Source organism: Panthera onca, chromosome B3 (genome assembly GCF_046562875.1).
Source record: "Panthera onca isolate mPanOnc1 chromosome B3, mPanOnc1 haplotype 2, whole genome shotgun sequence".
In the NCBI taxonomy this organism is placed as follows: Eukaryota; Metazoa; Chordata; class Mammalia; order Carnivora; family Felidae; genus Panthera; species Panthera onca.
Window position 1 is genome coordinate 117,070,557 of NC_138344.1, and position 20,259 is coordinate 117,090,815.

At 51.9% G+C, this 20,259-nt stretch overlaps 1 protein-coding gene across 13 annotated transcripts in view; it reads left to right on the top strand.

The window, feature by feature from the left end:
* RGS6 (regulator of G protein signaling 6) overlaps positions 1-20,259 on the top strand; it is a 603,395-nt gene that overhangs the window by 565,071 nt on the left and 18,065 nt on the right. For 10 of the 13 annotated variants that reach the window (XM_060620202.3, XM_060620199.3, XM_060620200.3 and 7 more), the window contains 3 exons: positions 365-454; positions 4,235-4,288; positions 16,325-16,391. In XM_060620202.3, the coding sequence (XP_060476185.1) occupies positions 365-454; positions 4,235-4,288; positions 16,325-16,391 (211 nt within the window). The remainder of the gene's footprint in view (positions 1-364; positions 455-4,234; positions 4,289-16,324; positions 16,392-20,259) is intronic. The other 3 variants (XM_060620213.3, XM_060620212.3, XM_060620214.3) reach the window with 2 other exon arrangements.

A 20,259-nucleotide genomic window follows, 5' to 3' on the forward strand; every position in this document is an offset into this window, starting at 1 on the left:
TCATAATTCCCTTGAGATTCATCCAAGTGGCTGGGTGTATCAGTACTCGGTCCTTCTCATTGCTGTGCCTGTGGTTTTAATCATTAAGCAATATTGCATCTCAACATGGCACCAAGGCCCAATTACAAAGACTTTGGGACGTGACCCTTGAGGATGTTTCATGCTAAGAGAGAAAATACATTTTGTTTAGTGTTTCTGGGTGGGGCAAAACAAAACAAACATTGCAAGTGTTTCTAGATACACGGAAGCATGCCTGTGTGTTTCTTTCCTAAACCAGTGGCCAGTTGGGTTGTGATTCCCCTTAGCCAGTTGGGTTGTGGCTGATAGTTCTTTCTTGCGTCTTCCCACTTCTTCCCCCTCCCAGGAACACATCTACAAGTTGATGAAGAGTGACAGCTATGCCCGCTTCCTCCGGTCAAATGCCTACCAGGACTTGCTGCTGGCCAAGAAGAAGGTATCATTGGGAAGGGCAGGCCCGCCTTTCTTAGCACTGTTGACCCTTGCCTGCTGCTTGCTGCTGGCGTGAAATGAGATTATCATCCCTTGGGTTTTATTTATTTTCTCTTTTCTTCTTTCCCTTCTCTATCTGCTCCCTCTCTAAGGGAAGACAGAACTGTCACCACCCCAGCACCCCCACCCCCAGCCGCCGCCAAGGTCCACAGTGTGGCTTCCTGTCTCCATGTTCCCATTACCTTGGTCTGCAAGTGTTCTGCCCACAGCAGGGAGCGTAACCAAATACTGAGTCCACAGTGGCTTGGCACAAGGATTCAGGGCTAGCAGTGACCCCAACGAGTCCCTCAGGAAACCAGAAAGAGACCCTCACTACAAAATCCAACCCCCTCACTACAGATTTTATCTCCCTGACCAACTCAGGGATGAAGATGAGGCAAGGATCGGGGCAGAACATCTGGGTAGAAAATCTTACACGTGCCGAGCCCCTCCTCCAGTTCCCAGTCTGGTCCCGGAAGTCATTCCTGGGATCATTCCCTCCCTGATACCCCTTTCCCCTCCCTCCCTGACCCCACAGCGTTTGCCTTTTCTTTTAGCCATAAAGTAGGTGCACCCCAGCTTCTTATTCCTCCTCCCCTTGGAATCAAGTCATGTTCCCTGCAGACCTTGACGTCTGGAGTTGGGGAAGGGGGGGTGCCCGGGGACTCTGGGCACGTCAGTGGCGAGGGGCAACTGAAGCAGGAGGAACTCAGCTGGATTTGGGGAAGGAGGGAAGGGAGAGCAGGGAGGGGCATGGGGTCTGGGAAAGGGGAGGCAGGAGAGATGATGGCCCAGGATTCCAGTATCCCTGCGAACCCTCTACACTTTGCCACCTGTGCTCTGAGACCCACGTGTGGTTAAGTGTGGCTTTCCTTGCACTCACATCCACACTTTCGTGCCACGCTAGCTATGTGCACCCCTCTTCTCCCCTCCCAGCCAGCCAGCCCCAGTCCCTAAGCATGTGGTTGTCCACCACCACACTGTCTGTCAGGCCGCGTCCCCCCAGCCACGCGGCCCTTCTTTCTGTGTACTGTCGACTTCATGTGCCAGGATCCTGTCTGCGTATCTGGTCAGTACCATTTAACTCCAGAGTCTAGAAGAGCATTTATATCCTGCTATCCTGCTGTTAGATAGCCCTGAGAAAATCCCTGATAGTCTGAGAAGGGAAAAAGGACTTCTGGAAAGCCCAGGTTGTCAGAAACCCAGCTTTATTGGTTGCCTGCACCCTGTCCATCAAATGTCACTACTGTGATGGAAAATGGAAAGCCTGGCCTCTTGCCAGCTCCCTTACAGGAGGATGTAGATAGAGGGGGCTCTGATGGAGGGGAACATCAGATGCCCATTTTTTTCAAGAAAGGTTATGGACACTTCTGGTATCTCCAACCCAGATCTCATGGGAGATGGTCGAAGCAAACGTTCCCCTTTCTCGTGGCTCCAGACCCTGAACTGATCACAGTCTGGAGAAATTCTGAGGCTCTAGCAGTCTGGCCCCTCCGAGCCCATCTACATACCCAGGAGAAGCCAGGAGCCACTCAGTCTCCTTGTGGCTTTGAACTCAAGGGGAGAGCACACCCCGGGCTCAGGGAGTGGAGCTGATACTCCTGTGCCTGCAAGTCTTCCCGATCCCGTAGGAGGTCACGTGAGGGAGGAACCCACGGCTTTCCTGTGAAACATTACGCATGAAACTCACTAGAATTACCCTCCCAGCCCCCAGATTATAGGACGTTCTTCGGCAGAAAAGCTCTTACCGATGCCAACACCCTTTCAATATCCAGGGGTCAGTTGTTGCCAAAAACAGTGACAAAACCTACTTTTTTTTCCCATTTCTCCCTGAGAGTCTCCAGGTGTGGACTGGATTTGTAACTCAGCATTTTCAGGTAGGCCTAGAGTGCCTTGATTTCAGAGATGGGCTTTCCATGTGACATAAATGTCCAGATCATGAAGGTACGTGAGAGTCACAAGCTCCAGCTACGAGAGGGGACGTGGACGGGCCTCGCTTTTTCTGCTTTTCCATCTCGTGATGGAGTCTGGAGCCACAGCCTCCTGAGCCTTCATCCCTAGTTCACCCTCTGTCCTAATGATGTCAAAGATAGGGTTAGTCACTCTGGCAAACCAGGTTCTCAAGGGGCAGGTGAGCTGGGTTTTGAGGGCTCCTCCGGGACAATTAAGCACCCATGATGATTTTCCAGGGTAGCTCGGAGGGCTCGTGCAAGGCAGGAACCCAAGTGAGTCAGGCTGACGGCGACCCTCTGTAAACACCAGCCCAGTAGCCAGAGGTCAGGAGTGGTAGGCACACCGTGCTAGCTGCAGGGCTCAGGAGCAGCCTGACCCAAGCCAAGTGTGTGCCACCTCGGGCCGCCCACCGATTGAAGCTGAGTCCTGCTGTCCCCAGAGCCGAGACTTGGTACGGTACCCTTCGGCTCCTTGTGTAAGGAGAAAGACCAGCCTGGCTCTACCGTGGGGTGTCGTGTGTGTGTGTGTGTGTGTGTGTGTGTGTGTGTTGTGTTTTCCTTCTGCAACATCCTGTCTTCCGGCAGCCAGCTGAGGGGACAGGGGCATGACTGCCAAAGAAGCCCTCTGACCTTGTCCACACAGACAGGCAGCTGCCCTTTGCCTGCCCCTCTGCTTTCGGCACACTGGAGACCCACAGACACCCAGCTGCTTGTGCAGCTCTCCAGTTTCCATTATTTGCTGTGTGTGTGTGTGTGTGTGTGTGTCCATGTGAGTGATTGTACTCTCCAGATTTCCCAGCCTCAGGCTCAGGACCCTGGAACAGGGCTCTGGGATAAACTAGCAAAGATTCGGGATGTAATTCTCTCCCAAAACCTCTCAGAAAAGCTAGAAACTTAGGGAGAGGGTCAGGTGCCCACCAAAGCCTCCTCTCCTTCTGTGGTAGTGAGTGACTAGGCTTGGGGGAGCATTCACGGGCTTTGTCTCTTCTGGTCCATGTCACGGGCTCCTTAGCTAAGAGTTCTCCACAGCGGTCCTTGAGCCTCCTGTAGCCTGCCCTGTGTAAAACTTAGAAGGGGTCACCTGCCTGCGTACCGAGAGAGCATTTTCTGTCCAAAATACTCCTTCTGAGGCCCAAGGCCCTTTGCCGAATAAAAGGGCATGCGTAGACACTCCTTGCTCTAAGAACACAGAATGAAAGTCAACAGGGGGCCACTAGGCAGTCACCAAAGTTAGCAAACTCTCTGGCTGCATCTGGGTGGGAAAATCCCAGAATCCCAACCCAGACTGTAGATGCAATTGACGACCTCACCTTGCCCATGGCCACTTCCTGATGTCTCATCAGCATCCCCGACAGACAACCCGGCCCTCAGAGCTAGTCTGTTCTGGGTCCCCACTTGGGGCCCTAGATGTCTGCCTGCAGACACCAGGGGCTCCTGCCCATGAGCACAGCCAGTGGAGCAGGCCGCTCCAAACTGCTGACCGTGGCCCCGTGCAAAGGCACAGGCGCTCCCACTCCGAGCCCTGCAGCGCGACAGATGGCCCCTAGAGAAGCAAACACCCCTCTCTCCTAACTGCTCCAAGAGGCAGCACCATTTCCGGCAGGCTTGTTTTCTGTCTCTCCCACTGACTCACCTACAGCGCTGGCCGCTTCTCTTTTCCCATTTTTTCGCCCTGTTTTGCTGTTGTTTTTGCTCATTAGCTGCCGCTGCTGCTATTTGGAAACCACGTGTAAGCTGAAGATTTTTTTTTTCTGTATTTTTCTCCCTACCTTTTTTTTTTTTTTCCCCTAAAGCCAGAAAGTGAGCAAGGTCGTAGAACCTCCTTAGAAAAGTTCACTCGCAGTGTGGTAAGTTCAGCTGGTTTTCTTCCCTCAACGTTTCTTCTGGGTTTTTTTTTTTTTATTTTGTTTCTTCGGTTGTTATTGTTGTTGTCGTCGTCGTCGTCGTTTCCTTCGAGGCGGGAGGGAGTCCAGCGCTTTCCCCACTCAATACACCCCTTTTCTTTTGCGAGCGTCTGCAGCTTCTCTTCTAGGGATGGGTTTGCAAGAGACCAAGCGGCTCCCTCTGCAGAAGGTGCACACACAACCGCCCTGCCTCGGGCCTTGCATTTGATATTCCGCTCAGGGCTTTGGGGAGGAGGGACCGTGCTGCCCTTGGGGCTGCTCGGCCTGTGCATCTTCTGCAGCAGCCCAGGGAGAAGGCCATCGAACTGTACCATGAACTAAATTGGCTCAGAGCCATAGCTCACCTGAAAAAAAAAAAAAAATTCCAAATTTCCCTCTGTGAATGAACTCTGACAATCACGCAGGTGCAGGTCGCGAGCTAATGTTGCTGTGTGGCGGCTTTTGCGTGTGCAGAAGGTGGCCGTGCTGCATGGGTTCTGGCGATGCAGTCTAGCTGGCGTGTGTATTAGTGGCCTCTGCATGAGTTCCGACATCCCTTACAGCCCCTGTCAGCCTCATCCGCGTAGCGTAACAGGGAGAGGAGGGCAGTAGCCACTGAGGGGTGGAGGAAAAACAAGTCCTCCCAGGAGCAAGGCCTTGTCCTGATTCTGATAGAGGGAGTACAGGTGGGCTACAGGTTCACTCTTCTTGTAGGGAAGTGGCCTACTTCCCATGCACATCGAGATTCGAGGGTTATAGAGTGCAAGAGTGGCATATAGGAAACCCCATGGTAACAGGCGACAGTGCTGAACGAGTAGGTCTTCCCCATGGTGCATAGTGGAGGTTCTGTACTGTGGTCTGTAGAACAGCACAGACCCATCTCTCCTTTTCATGCCATTCTCTCCAAGATTCGAGTGTAGAGCTTACTGTACAGGAAGGACTCGTTCTCACGCATTCACTCGCTCATCAGAATGAGCTGCTGAGTTCATGGGGCCCAGCCTGCATTGTTAACATCAAGCCAGTGGGAACCAAAATGGCAGCCAGGGAACAGGAAGGCCATGCGTGGAACTGGCCACACTTCCCTTCCCAAAGGACAGAAACCCACTGATGCTGATTTGCCCTTTCCCCCACTCCCCTTTCTCTGTTGAGGAGGAGAGTCCTTGTAAACCTAACTATCGTGTGATTAGTATCTTTATTTCATCTTTTTAACATAAATTGTAAGAATTCTGGGCTGAAAGCAACCTCGTCAACTACCTGTCACAGCCAGATGCATTTTAACGGAATTTAAACATTATTTTGAATTTTCTAGATGTGATCATCACAATAAGTGTAGTAGGTGGCAATTAAAATATGGGTGCTCATCCCTTCTTTGGTCTTCTCTATGGGCTTTCCTCATGAGAAATCAGAACTTGCAGAATGCAAGGCCTACTGGTCCCCTGTGTGTCTTTGCGGCTGCTTTGCCACGGCTATGTGGCTTCACACACTAACAAGCTGCCACAGGCTGCCAGAGACAAAGCCTTCTGGAGCTTCTCCACCCCTGAGGCCCTGCGGAGAGTGGTGGGAACCTGTCCCTCCCTATTGGTTTTGAGGACTGCATGCTGTGTGTAGACGATGTTTAAGAACTTTGTTGAAGAACCCAGAGTATACCGTGAGGCAAGCTGGACCACTAGATGCAAACGCAAGGCAACAGAACTCTCAGAGCCCCCTGGAAGCCCTTCAGGTTGACCTTGTAGGCCGAGGGTGGGAGAGAGGAAGGCTGGTACCCAGACAAGATGTTCAAACATCTCCAGGCTGCTTTTTATGAGACGTGGGTATCAGGAAAGGCCTGAATGATCTCAGTGAAACTCTGTGAAGAGCTTTTAATGATGCCTCTTCAACCCAGAAGTAGTGTTGGGTCAGTGGTCCTCTAAAGTCTGTTAACAAAGCATGTGGAATGAGAAAGCACCAGACATCTTCCCAGCGTCTCAAGTGTGCAGGGATGTTTTCAAGGCTGGCTGAAGGAGAAAAAAAATCTTCCAAGCTCCTGAGATTTTTCGCATCTATATAATAGAAGGGCCAAACTTCAAACAAAAAGTTTCTAGATTCCCTTTCATGAAGACTCTAATGGGTGGTGCATTCCAATCTCTTGGTTCCAGTGGCGGAAATGGATTTGCATGGATGCATCCGTGTTCCCTGTACTCCTGCGACAACACCACACACCCACAAGATATGGCTGTGTTGGAGGAAATGGCCTATGACTGTAGAATAGTGGCAACCCTCAGAGTACGTGAGGCTGGAACCCAAGAACTTGGTCTGAACAGCCCAGTGTTCCAATCAAATGGAATTAACCAACCAACCAATATGCCTTGCAATCTGATAGCCATTTTTCTGGATATAATATACATAAAATGCTAGATTTCTCTAAAAGAAGGTCTATATGAATATGTCATCTGCTGTATACTGCAAACTATAAAACTCGTTGAAAGATAGTTCAATAGAATTCCCACGGTGCTGGGAAATATGTATAAAAAGGCCCTCTGTGTCATGGGATTAATATGAAACATGAAGGAGTAAAGGTAGGCAGTTCATGGACCAAGGATATGAGGCCACCTGCCATTTAGGACTAATTGGTGGCAAGCAACGTTAATCCAGGTGGTTGGATAGTTCAGTCAGATAGTCTCCCATGGTCAATTTCCTTTCTTTTCTTGGTAAAAGAAGCTTTGGAGAAAGCAGATTGTTCCTTCCAAGTCTTAAGATGTATTATGACGTGGAGGGATTATCTGTTAAAGGCCAGACACGGCCCCTTTTCCAGGAGATCCTGGGGAGTAGTTTAAAGTGGTTCATGGAAGCTGCTGGGGCCATACTAGTTTGGGTGCAGATACCTTGCAATCCCCAATAGAGGCAGTGCTGTGGGAGCTTCTCCTTCCAGTGGAAATTCACTCGGAGTCACCCAGAACTTGAATATACAAAGCCAATGTCTGGGGATATGCTGTGCCGAGCATCACGTAGTTGGGTTCACTGGAGCCGCAGAGCCTTCACGAAGCTCTGCTTATTTGACGGACGGGAAAGACCCAGGTTCAAGACCAAACATAGCTGAAAGTCTATGGCATGGTGCAACTAGCCCATGTTATACCTTCATTCAAAACAGAAAACAGGACTCCTCTGATGGGCCCAAGCCCCACAGATGCCCAGCTGGACAAGCACAGCGCAGGCTGGAGTTCAGCCCCTACTCGACCTTCAGCTGCCCTTGTGTAGTGAATGACCCACACCGCTGTACATGGTGGGTCTGATCCGAGGAGCCCCAGCTGGAGAACTATAACACATGGCCGCCTCACAAGGGGGCGGCCCACACACGGATTCAGAGCCTGTCTCCCCTAGTCCTACTTACTGAGAAGCTCCCTTTCACAACGGCTGTAAAATATGCAGCAGGAAGGATCTGGCATCATCATGGGCCGTCTCTCCATCACCTTCCCTCTCCTCCTCACAGTCCTTGGCGGGAGCCCCGGTGTTGCCGACTGGTGGAGCAGGGGCTTCTCTGTGGAGAGAGATGCCAGTGCCCGGCCTCCTGCCATTCTCCGCCGTCCTCCTGGTTTTGCTGTTGACAGACGACATGGAGGGTGGGAGGGTGGCCAGAGCCGAAAGTCCCGCTGTCCCCTTGCTCTCTCTTAGGCTCGCTCATCCCCTCAGGCCCTACCGCTAGGCTGACTCTGACACACAGGCCCCGGGATGCATAGGAGGAGGGTGTGAAGATGCAAACGCCTTCAGCCAAAGGCTCAGCAGCAGCAATCTGATTGTCCCTCTCTGGGTGGTGGCCGAAGCCACCTGGCGAGCACTCCAGCCTGGGGAGGGGAAGCTAGAGAAGGTCCTCTTCTTTCGTACCGTCCCATGGAAGAGGCCACAGGGGGGTGATGCACTCGAGGCAGGGGAAATGGCAGCCCTAGTGACACTGGCATCAGCCTCCCTTGAGGCTTTCACCTAAGCCGCAGCTCCCTCGGCTGTAGCCTCAGGCTCCAAAGCTGGGAAATGGGGTTGCAGGTGCCCGAGCAAGCACTGGAGGCCACAGAGGAGAGAGGAGTTGAGGACCAGGGGTCCACCCGCCTGAGACAACACGGCCGTGGAGCTTTGTCAAGGTGCTCCTTGGAGTTGAAGCCACAGGCCCCGCAGCTGAGGGAGACTGGCATCTCCAAACAGGCGTTTCCCTCCCGCCTGCCTGCCAAGGAATGCAGCAGGAAAGTCAGAGACCCGGAAGCCCTGGGAGCCAGCTGTCACCCGCCCTCCCCCTCCCCTCCCTCCCTCTGCCTTTCCTCCCTCCCTGGCCAAAAGAAAAGCTAATGAGAGGGGAAAAGTCAGCAGCCTACCTCCGCTCCTTCACAGGCAGCTCTGCAGGAAGAACCCCCACCCAGCTCCGGGCCCAATCAGGAAGTGGAAGGCTGAGGCTCCTGGCAGGCGAGGCAGCCGGCAGACAACCAGGGTGCTCCAGGAACAGAGCGGGGGTCAGCTCCCTCCCCAGGAGGCTGTTCCCCCCACCCAATGCCTCCGCAGTGTATCATGGGAAACAACCTCCCACTCTGGTGGAATGAGTTCTCAAGTACCTAGATTCAGCAGAGCCCCTCGAAGGGCTTGCTTCGACCTTAGTAAAAAAACAAAACAAAACAAAACAACAACAACAAAAAACCCTTTTGGGCCTCCAGCAAAGGACTACCGGTTAAAAATCATTACATGGGGTTGGTTTGGATTGCAAACAGTCTTTGGGCCCCTTTGGGACCACTGGGTCAGACTGTTGCGCTCGCCTCTCCCACGCCAGTGCCCCGAGGCCCAGCTGTAGTGAAACCGCAGCCCGCCTAGACGTGGAGGGGGACTTGCATAGTGGCATTTGGGAAGGAAAGCATAAAAACCTGCCCCTCTTGAGCAGTGAGGACTTCCGGGACCGGGTGGAACTCGTCAGCAGCCTCCATGCAGCGGCCCCTGCTCCTAGCTTCAACATGCTAGCTGTGCAGCCTCAGGGAAGTGGTCAGCCCTCTCTGAGCCCTGGTTTCCTCCTACGTACAATAGCTTGGACTAAATAATCTCTACAGCCTGCTCCAGCTGGGAGTGCCCATAGGTCTGTGCTTCTTCCTAGGCTAGGATTCCTGAATTGTGCTCATCATCTCTCAGAATGAGCAAAGAGTCACCTTCCTGCTTGGAAAGTGGCTGCGAGCCTTGGAGACCGGGACAGAAACCATGGAGAGCATGGAGTTGGATCTGGACTTAAAAGCCCTGGGCAAGGATGTGAGGATAAGGCACTAGCAGAACTAAGGGTGCCACCGGCTATCTAAGTCATAGGCCTGCTCCAGTCCCCAGGGCTCACTCACACAGTGTGACCCCTGGAGAGCAGGAAGGGAGGGGTCACCAGAAATAGGGTGGGCAACACATGCGGGTCACCCCTGCCAGCTCTGGAGTCCCTGCCCTTCTGGAAGGATGCCCAGCTGGGTGTGTGCGGGAGGTGGGGGGTGAGGTCAGCCGGGCAGGGGGTGTGCTCCCATGTGGGTGCTGCGACATCACCCCATGCACTGTGGAGCATGGGAAAGAAGGCAGTGTGGGCATCCGGGGACCTCAGCGTCATCCTGCTGCTCTCTGTCCTCTCTTAGAGGTGACCAAAAGGAGGTTCTGAGAGTCCAGGCTATACTGGTTATAGGCAGTGGTCATTAAGCCTCCTCCGCCCCTCTCTCCGTCCTGGCTCCAAGTAAAGCTTCAGAAAGCGTATTTATTATTACAGTATTGTAGCTTGACATGCAAATATCAAAGTCCGTTAGAAACTGTAAGACAACAACCGAATCAGCTTGGCTGCCAGGGTGCAGAAAAGGAAAAGGGCTAGAGGTGACTCCCCGTGGCAGGAGATGGGCTCGGGTCTTCTGAGACTCCGGGGAAGTAAGATTTTTATTCACCAAAAAGAGTCAGACATTGTCAGTTTGGAGAAACTGAGCCCTACACCCTGCCACTCCCTCGGAAGGAGGAACCCCCAGCTGTTGCAGCTGATGGTTCCACCTGTCAGCCCAAAGCAGCCCAAAACCCCTCCCCCACAGAGTGTCCCCTCGGAGAGAAAACCCAGCCGTGACTCAGCCTCCCCACGCATGGGGCACGTGCTCTGCAAAGCTTCTCCCGCCTCCTCTCGCCAGCCCTCCTTCCCCACCACCCAGGCCCTCTTTTGCCTTCTCCAGACCCCAGTGCGCCGAGCAGTCAAGTGAAAATCAAACTCCTCTGAGGCAGAAAGGCACAGCTGTGTGTTTACAGCCACTGATTCAGATCCAAATCGCATACCCTGCCAGTCTCCCGCAAGGCAGGCTGGGGGCAAACTGTGTCTGCGTGTGCCAGGCGGGAATCTATTTCGGGAAGTGACCTGCAGCCCTTTGCCATAGCAGAGCCTTCCTCTCAACCCCCACTCAGGAAAGACGTCCTTCTAGAAGGAGCTCTCACTTTAAAAGTAGCTGATGCGGTTGTGGGATTTCAGCCTGTTCCTTGTCACTTACACAGTCAGACTTTTGGCACCTGCCCCCCGGCAGCCACATGGGAACAGCCGTGGGCTCCCATCTGTCCAGTGAGAAGGCAGGGGGTGAAGGCGACCACAGTGGGATGATCAGTGGGGAGGGAAGACCACTCAGCGGGACAGGACACCCACTTCTTCAAAGGGTGGAATCCACCTCTGTCCTGCCAGGGGGCCAAGGGGGGCAAAGAGAGAAACCCCCAGGTGTTGGGCTTTGGAATAGCAGGAACCTAGAGAGGGGACAAAGCTGTCAAGGTCAGGGAGAAGAGACCCAAGGGTGTCTGTGTCCTGGCTGGAACAGTAGACGTCAGAGAACTCTAGGTCTAAGGACCTTGAAGGCAAAGAAGTAAGACTGCCACAGCGTTCCCCCAAAATGAGCTCCTCTGTCTCCCCTTTTGTACAGCAAGCGGCAAGTGAGTCCCCTTGGTTCAAGTCAAGTTTGGGAATCTCAGCATTGCGGAAGGAGGGCAGGATAGAAACCCTAGGAGCACAGGGTGCGGGATGTAAAACTTTACACAGGAACACTCTGTGAAATGTTGCTATGAAGCAGAAAGCTAAGTGGGACACCGCATGGGGGGCTGAGGAGGGCTCAGAGCAGGGGAATTTTCACTTTGGCCATGGCACCTGAAGGCCAGTGAGAGAAGAAGACTTCGGTGGCTCCCCCACAGACGGGAAGGCGAGGCAGGGTTGGGAGTGTGTGACCACCCCAGCAGCGGCAGGACCCAGCTGGTAGTGATCCTTGCACTCTTCCTAATCATGGCCAAATCCCTTCGACCTGAGCACCACAGCCCCCCCAACAGAAATGGTTCTCACTGGCGTAATATTCAGCAGGAACTTTCCACATTGCCCTTGTCAGCCGGGCTGGTTGCGGAAGGATGATTATTGTAACTACACCCCCTGCTCCAGAGAGTATCTATTCGTGACCTGCTGGTAATGCAGTAAGGTTGAAAACAATATCCATTCCTGCCCTTCCCCCCCTCCACCTGCACTCTCTCTGTGTTTGCCCATAATTAGGTAAAGCAAGTACATTCGTGGCATTTTAATGGCTGGTAAGAGGGTGAGTTCTATAGATCTGTGTCAACCGGAAAGGCAGTTTCTGGTTGTAGGCCACATGGCCCTGTCCTATCAACATCCTTTTTGATGACTCAGATGAAGAGAAAAACACGTCAGTCATGTTCAGAGATCCCAGCCTACGAGGTGTTGTTCGTTTGGTAGGTAATGGAATTACCTTCAAAAAGTATCTCCTTCAGGTGGGATGATGGGTCAAAAACAATTGAACCAGATAAAATTTAGGTTAAAAATCATTGTCTCATAACTACAGAATGACATTTGTAGACTTTGCTGTAATTCAAGTTAAAAAAAAAAAATCTGGGGTTGTAGTTAGCTATAAGCTTAATATAAGCAAAAGCAAGACCCGATTGCCTTTTTTAAGAGAAAAGCTACTTTAGGCTGTAATAACAAAAGTGAAAGGACTAAAAAAAGTGTCTCACTGATTTTCATGTTGCTCTAGACTGTATTGAGTCTTGGTTCTAAGCCCCCACATTTTATCAGGAACTTGAACAATCTTGAGAAAATTCGGTAGAGAATAACTGGGGAAGGTATGTCAGGTAGGATAAAGAGGTCTAGTCCCTCAGGAGACTAGATAACCATCGCGAGATGTATTTGTGTTTGCCTCCCGCAGTAAGCAGACCTTTCTGGGTAGTTCCAGACAAAGCTAGAACAAACGGGTAGAAGATACAGGGAGGGCCAGTCTACTGGAGACTAACAGTAGCAACTTCCCAACAACGGGACACATCCCCTGGAGGATCACTGAGCTCCCTGGAAACGCTCAGAAGCTGAACGGCCCAGGGTATTGTAGAGTAGGCTTCTGCACTGGATTCTATCGTCTCTTGTAGCTGGAATCCTCTGATGCATTAGACATTTGTTAAATGGATCCTACTGCCATTTTATTCTATGGGTTATAAATGAGCCTTAGAAAAGGAGAGGGGATCCTATGAAGGGAGTTGGCTGAGATTGGGAGAGAGGGACGTAAGAGTCAGGTTAGCCTCTGCCTTGGGGGAGAAAAAGCCAGGTGATGACACAGGCGAAGCAGGGGAAACTGTCAAGTAGCGGAATTACTGCCCTTCACGTGTCATCCTTGCCTTTTGTTGTTGTTGGTTTTTTCTTTTTTTTTTTTTTAAGCCAATTGCTGCTGCTGCAGCTGAGCTCTGGCAACAGGGCTCTCTCCCCCCAGTGCCTGAAAGGAGGTCAGCGAGCAGAGGACACAGGCGCCCGCTGGCACAGGGCAGCTGAGCGGCTGTAGTGCCATCAGGCTGAGCACAGCCGGAGTGGGCATGTGCGTGGGGCACCCTGGCTCTGAGTCGGAGAAAGCTTGGCCTGTCATCATTGCCATCCAGGAAGGGTGGATTTTTGAAAGCAGGAAAGAAGAGGATGCCAGTTGCCCCTTCCCACAATGCCAGTTACAGACTCCAGGTGGGCGGCTGGCACCAGCTCCATCTCCGCCTGGCCAGGAGCAGAACATGCCCCCAGAGGCCTTAGACCGAGGAGAAACTGCCCTCTGGAGGCCCCCTCCTCCTGGGCTCTGCCTTGAGGACTCATCTTCAGCCCAACTCAGGGGAGGGAAGGGCTCTCGTGTCACATTCCTCCCAGATGTCCCGAAGACCAGCACGATTGTGGATGACACTCCCTCTTCTCTCGGGCTTCACCGGGGCTGCTTCCAACTCATCATGGGATTGTATAATTATGGTGATTACAGCTTATGGCTTTTTTCCTCTCCTCATCTCTTGCTTTCAAATTCTTCGAGGCCTCTCATTAAACATGGCGATCCCCGTAAACTCAGCAAAGTTTTAATAAGACATTTTTTTTTTTAACCTAAAGAAAACCCAGTTACAGTTGATTGGTACTGTGCTCCCTCCGACAGACCTTTAAAACTCTAGCAGGCACCATCAGTGCCTGGCTATAAGGGGTGGGGAGGGAAAGGTATGGGGTTCCAGAAGGCATCCATGCTTTTTCACAGGGTTGGAGAACGTTTCCATGCCATGATCCTGGCCTTTCTCGTTTGCACCAAGAACAGGGTACATCTGAACCCCCACGCCTAATGGGAAAAGACAGACCATCAGGCATGTATAGAGGACCTGGCCTTTACATCACAACAGATTAAGTTGGAAAGTAGAGGATAGAGCAGCCGATATAAAACTCAATCCAACCTATAGCGAAAGTAGAAGGGAAATTCTGGTGGATTTTCTGTCCTGGATGATACTAGAAGGTTCCAGAGCATCCATTATTCTAAATATGTAAAAAGTGTCCACCATTAGCGTGTGTTGAGTGATCGCATCCCAGCGATCACGTACTTGATGGCGGTTTCCTTGGTAATGACACAGCTCCAAAGCCTGTCATTTGCTAGGTCTCAATGATAGTTTTTCTTAAATTGTTTTTAGACCTGTAGCATGTAATGGGAAGGATCACCAAGAAGGAGTGGTGGGGAGGTGGCCGCTGGGGTCCCCCCCCCCCGCCCTTCAGCATCTTTGCTCAGCTTTAGTGTCAGGGTCCTCTTCCTATCCACACTCCCCAGGACTGCATGAATAACTAAATGCACAGTGAGGTGCACCTTGCCCCCGTGGGGACTGCACTCTGGGAGGCTCCTCATGGCTCACTGCCAGGAGCTGTCCAGACTGCTCCCCACCCACCGGTAGCCAGGTCGTCACATCTGGGGCATGCCTGAGCAGCACCAACCACCTAGGGTCAAATGTTGTTGGAACTTGGCAGTGACATTTCCCCCAGCTACCTTCTCATCCCCTATTGAAGACGACCTGCTCGTTTGGCCCCGAGAACAAGGTCCCTTCGGTGCCCAGCAGAATGCACAAAAGTGGACTGGGTTCTAGATGGACAGCCTTGGCTGGATCCTGTCGGTCCACCTGATGTTGGCATAAGACCCCAGGGAAGCTCCTTGCTTGCCCGATGGGTATAACACAGCCGTACCCAACGTACAGGGTGGATGCTGGCACTAAATGAAGGCATAATGGTAGTCAATGCCATTTCTTGGGGGCTCGCATACTGTGGGCGTCCACACCATGCTGAGCTTGGTCAGCGAGGGACTTTGGTTCTACTCCAGCTCTACCAATTAGCAGCTTCTCTAAGCCTTGGTTTCCTCATCTGTAAAAGGGAGACAAAAAGAAACGATTAAGCGGGGAAAAAATACACTTAGCAGAGTGCTTAGCCGAGTGCAGTATACGTGCTCAAGTAGAACCGTTTGTATTATTATTTTCATTATTATGTTGTTGTTTGTCCCCCCCCCCCCACCTCCCGCATGCTGAGCTTTTATTACCTTACTTAATTTCCAACAATATTCTCCAAGGTAGGTACCGTTATGTTCATTTGCAGTCGGGGACAGGTATGTGTGTATCTCATATATGACAGTGTGTCCAAAGCACATCTAGTTATTACAGTGACCAGCTCATTAGAATGACTCGATATGGTAGCTATTACTACTGGCTTATTTTTAAAGTCCAGAGCCAATGTTTTCCCTGGGAATGGAGGGACCAAGGCGACTGACAGGTCAGCTTCTGCCCTGTGGGCCCCTAAGCACCTCCCTGGAGGCTGTGGGAGCTGTATGGTGCTGGGGGTAGGGACAGCCACCTGGAAAACATCGCATACGTTGTCAGGATCTGGCATGTGCACCCCTCTACTGAGGTGCACAAGTCTGAGACACCTTCTGCTTCCAGCCACAGGTGAGGAGTAGTTCTCCCCATGAGCAGAGCGTGAAATCCAGCCCCCCCACACCCCCCGCCCACATGTAGCGCTCCCCAAGAAGGAAGCCTCATTCCCAGAAACCCTCACCTCTCTGCTGTCTGCCTGCCTGGAGCCGCCCTGAGCAGTATGACCTCCCCAAGTCTGGTTGCTCCCCCTGCCGGATAAACCAAAGCTTGTATTTTGTGGCCACATACTACAGGGTGGGGTTGTGGGAGGAGTCAGAAGCAAGTGTCAGGGGATGCTTTGAAATCCCTCCTCAACCAGACCCCCGGGGTCCACGCTTCTGCTTGTAGGACTGGCAGAAACAGAAGCAGAGGGGCCATTTCCACTGACACACATGGCTTTTTCCTGGGGAGAATTCAGGTTTTATATGTGTATCTGAAGGTAAATGCCTCAAGTTTGCAGTGCTTGTCCAAGATTGGCCTCTTCGGAGCCTCGTACAAAGCTCTGCAGCCGATCACATGGTTGCTTGACATGCTTGTGTATGTGCCTGTGGTGTGAACATGCACGTGAACGTGGGCACAGCTGTCCACACAGGTGCACGCGCTGCCTGCCTGACCCGCGCCTCTGTGTTCAGCGTATGGTGCGCAAGTAACATACGCTGCAGACTCGCATGTGCCTTGGCGCGTGGATCGCATGCTCCCGCAGCTGTGTGCATGTCTGGGCAGGGGCACCCCTAAAGCCACAGGTGTTCATGGTTTCAGCTGGATAAGTTATTCTTCACTTCCCTTCCTAAAAACACAATTGCCTAGTGCTGCTGGCGCAGAGTCAGAATGGCCGCTGCACTTCACCCCCGAGGTGGCTTCCTTCCAGCAGTGGGTGAGTGATCCCGGCGTCCGCACTCTCTAACTTTTTGGGGGATCCTTCTGCACAGAAGGTGCTCCAAAATCCAGAAGAGATGATCTGTTTGTCTGTGGCCTTGTCTCTGCCTATCACTCTTGTTCCCACACCCTCGTCCCAGGAACAGTCAGCAGCACCTAGTTTTTGGTGTCCCCACGTTTCTGCCCCCCTTTTTTTTTTGCACCCATGGTTTTTTTCTTCCTAAGAGACCAGGAGCCAGGGGTCCAGAAATGATGCGAAGAGAAGTCCCTTATCTCAGAGGTGATGTGCAGATAATGTCTTTAGGTACTGACCCTGTAACGCACTTCCCCTGGACCCCTAGCAGAACAGGACAGAAACGCTCACTACCTTTGAAGATGCTTTGAAATCCAACAGCAGCATCCTTAGGCTTCATCTCCTGGTTACAGCTTCCGTAATCCTTCCTCTGTGGCCCAGGGCCAAGTCTTGCGGAAACATGGAAAATCTCACATGTCTACCTACTAGGCCATCAGGGGAGAAGGCAGGGCAACCGCCTGTCCTCTGTCCCACGGGCACCAATAGCATCGTGACAACCTGTAAAAAGGGTCTGTAGGGAAGGAAGAAGGTTCTCAGTGGATGGGACTTTCAGTGACCCAAGTTTCTATCTAGAGATCCCTTGAAGATGCCGCTTGGCCCATTCCCTGCTGCACTTTTTCAGGTTAGAAATACATGTGTGGTGAATGCCCACTGAAGCGCATTTCTTGTGGAAGAGAGGAACGAGAACTAAGGCTGCTTTGGCATTTGTGTCCAAATGGACGTGGACATTTATGGGAAGATTGTGCTTTGGGCCCGGTGGGGGATTAGGGGGAGCAGTCCTCACGTTGACCAACCTGTGCCTTCTAGGCTCTGCTTTGGCAGCTGGCTGAACCAAGGACCCCAACCTATGGATGAGTTTTGGGTGAACATGTTTGTAGGAGGTGAGAGGTGCCCTTGGGGGGTGGAGTTAGAGTCCCCGTGGTTCTGCAGGAGAGTCCCACACTGCCAAGCAAATGATTCCTCCTGCTGTCTCTTCCATGAAACTTCAGTGGCTCTCTCCCCTAGAGCCATGGTCAAGGGTCACTTGAACGTCCGACTTGGAAAAAACATCAAGTTCCTGCCCAATAGCAACACAGCCATGTCCCTGTTTCCTTGAGTCTTTTGACCTTTGCCTAACTTGGAGCGAACCAGAGCTAAGATCCCAAAGTACATTTGGGGAGGAGGTGGAGGAACCGGGGAAGAGGAGGGCATCGCAGGGGCTGCAGGAAGGCATACTGCCAAGGGACTTGCAAGCGGAATGCCCACCTCCACTCCACTCGAGAATCCACCGAGATCTTCCCTGCACGCGGAGTATAGAAAGAGCACCAGAGTTATTCAGTCAGAACCGGAGGAAGGAGAGCTAAGAGGTCCGATATGAAAAGGGGGACATTTCCCCTGCACAGGAAGAGCACAGGGAAAGTGGAAATGCACAGCCTGGAAAGGAAGCTGGGGAATCTGGGCATCGTGCCACCAGAGTAGGGCACAGATGCTATCCCCTTGTCACTCCTGGCATGCCTGCCTAGTTCCAGATTTGTCCCTGCACAGCTGGGGGACCATGCGGGAAGGTCTCCACCACCCACCAAAACTAATAGGCAGAGGCTAACCCTTGCAAAGAGTCCCGTAAGTGATGAGCATGATGGGAGGCCAGAGTCAGAGGGCCAGGAACACCACCCACAGAGGGCTTTCCCAGCCTGGCTGGGACACCCTGATTTAGGGACTGGGTTCTAATTGGCATTGGTTCTAATTGGAGTAAGGCACCTCTGCCTGCCCCTCCTGAGAAAGGTAAACACCACACCTGCTTCTCTCTTCCCTGGGACAGGTGCTATGGAGGCCCCAGAAGCATCGACACCAATAAGAGCACAAACAGAAATAGTGGCTTCACCCGGCCTGTCCCGCAGGTGCACTCTAAAGCCATGTTCACCAGGCAGTGGTGATAAGTGCCCCAGCTCAGTGCACTTAGCCAGTCTCACTTTGCCAAGCTTGCCAGCCAGAAGGTGGCGTCTTCTTTCTCAGGAGTCCCAGATGTGATGAGGGGAAGAACCTCAGGCAGAACAGAAATGCTTGAGATGGGTCTCAAGCACCTCCAGGAGTGGAAGCTTCTTCCTCAGTGAGGTTAAGGAAATCTCCCTGGGGTGCCCAAAGAGATTGCCTAATGTGGGTGGGCATGGAGGAGCCAGCCGTTCGCCTCTGAGCCTTTCCATCTGCCTCCTTCCTTGAGAGGGATGGCCACATAGCAAGTAGAAAGTGTATGGCCCATGAAGGCCACCCCACTTAGCTCTACCACTGACTAGCCGATGCCCTCAGGCAAGGAACTCAAGCTCTGTTTGAGCCTGTTTCTTCATCGATGCCGAGATGATATATCCTAAGACTTTAACCTAACATGTCCTAAGACTTTAAAGTAATGCATAACTGGCCAGGATGGTGTGGACATTAGCACAAGTGTCTATAAAATGCCTACTGTGTTTGGCACACAATAGTTGTTCAATGTGCAGTCCACCGGTGGCTGTCACTGTCCTCGGCAGCTAACCTGTACCCCCGGGAATGGGGTCACCATCGAGGTCCGGGCTAGTTGAAGAGGAAGGCACTTAGGAAGAGAAGGTACCTGGGATATTGATGCCACTCCATAGGGCAGGAATTAGAAATTCAAAGAGAATGCCCCTGGGAGATCGGGGAATAGGTTGGTCCTTTCTCTTTTTGTGCAGTTGGAAGCATTGGCAACTCACCTTTTCTAAATTAAAAAAAAAAAAAAAATTAAGAAAAAAAAAAAGCACTAGGCTAGAGTTAAGGTGTCTGAACGTGCTAACGGCCCCAGTGACATTTTCTAGGGATCGCTTTCAGAAGACATGACTGCCAGTAGATTGCATAGACCCACCGTCTACGTGGCAAAAACCTGGTCGTTTATACCGCTGTAAATAAGTTAGCGAGCTGTTTCAAAAGAATCCATTATTTTTACTATGATCATATTTTTTACCTTATTCTGTAACAGGTTTAAATGTACATGAATGGATATTAATTCTCTAGCCAGTGAACTTTTTATTATTCATTCCATTTTCCCCTAGTTCTTCATTTTTTTTTTTTTTTTTTTTACTTGAGCGTTGTTTTATGTTTGTGGTATCTTATTCTTAAGAGTCAAATCGAATATTTTAAAGCCAAATAAAATGCCGTTCAGCTCCTGAGAGGGATCAGAAAGCTCTGCAAGGGCCCAGGCGCAATACAGACTCTGGGAATGGATCTTGCCACGGGCACCCGCCCCCCATGACTGAAGAGTGAGGAAGCCAGCAGCACCCTCTCCGCCTGTGCGGCTCCCGCCTAGCCCTGCTGCGGATTAGCAGTGTGTGATCTTTGGCTAGTCCCAAGACTAGGTTTTTCCCTTTCATCTGCCCCCGCCCCGGCTCCCCTTGCCAGGAAGTTCAACAGAGGGCCAGTTGATGAGATGAGAGATGAAGTGTTAGAAAGCTTTTTGAAACTCTTCTGTACTAAGTATGGATTCTGCTGCCATCCTCTGCCAGCTTCTAAGACCCCTAAACTACCCCCAAGCAAGTGGCACTCTCTCCCCAGTCGGAAACAGCACTGAGAAAGGAGATGTCACAGGATTCCCATACGCCCTTTTGAAATCATGCCTTTTGCTTTGCTCAGTTGGAGAAGGGGCACCAGGGGCACCAGCCTCCAGGGGAGTCACCTGATGAAGTCAGGCAGGTTCTTGACTTCTCCCCTCCCGTCGAACCCAAGCCCGGACCCTTACCTTCCCACCTGGCTCTTAGGCTCCTGACTGCTCTCCTCAGCAAGGCCGCCCAGGCCTATGATTGCACACACT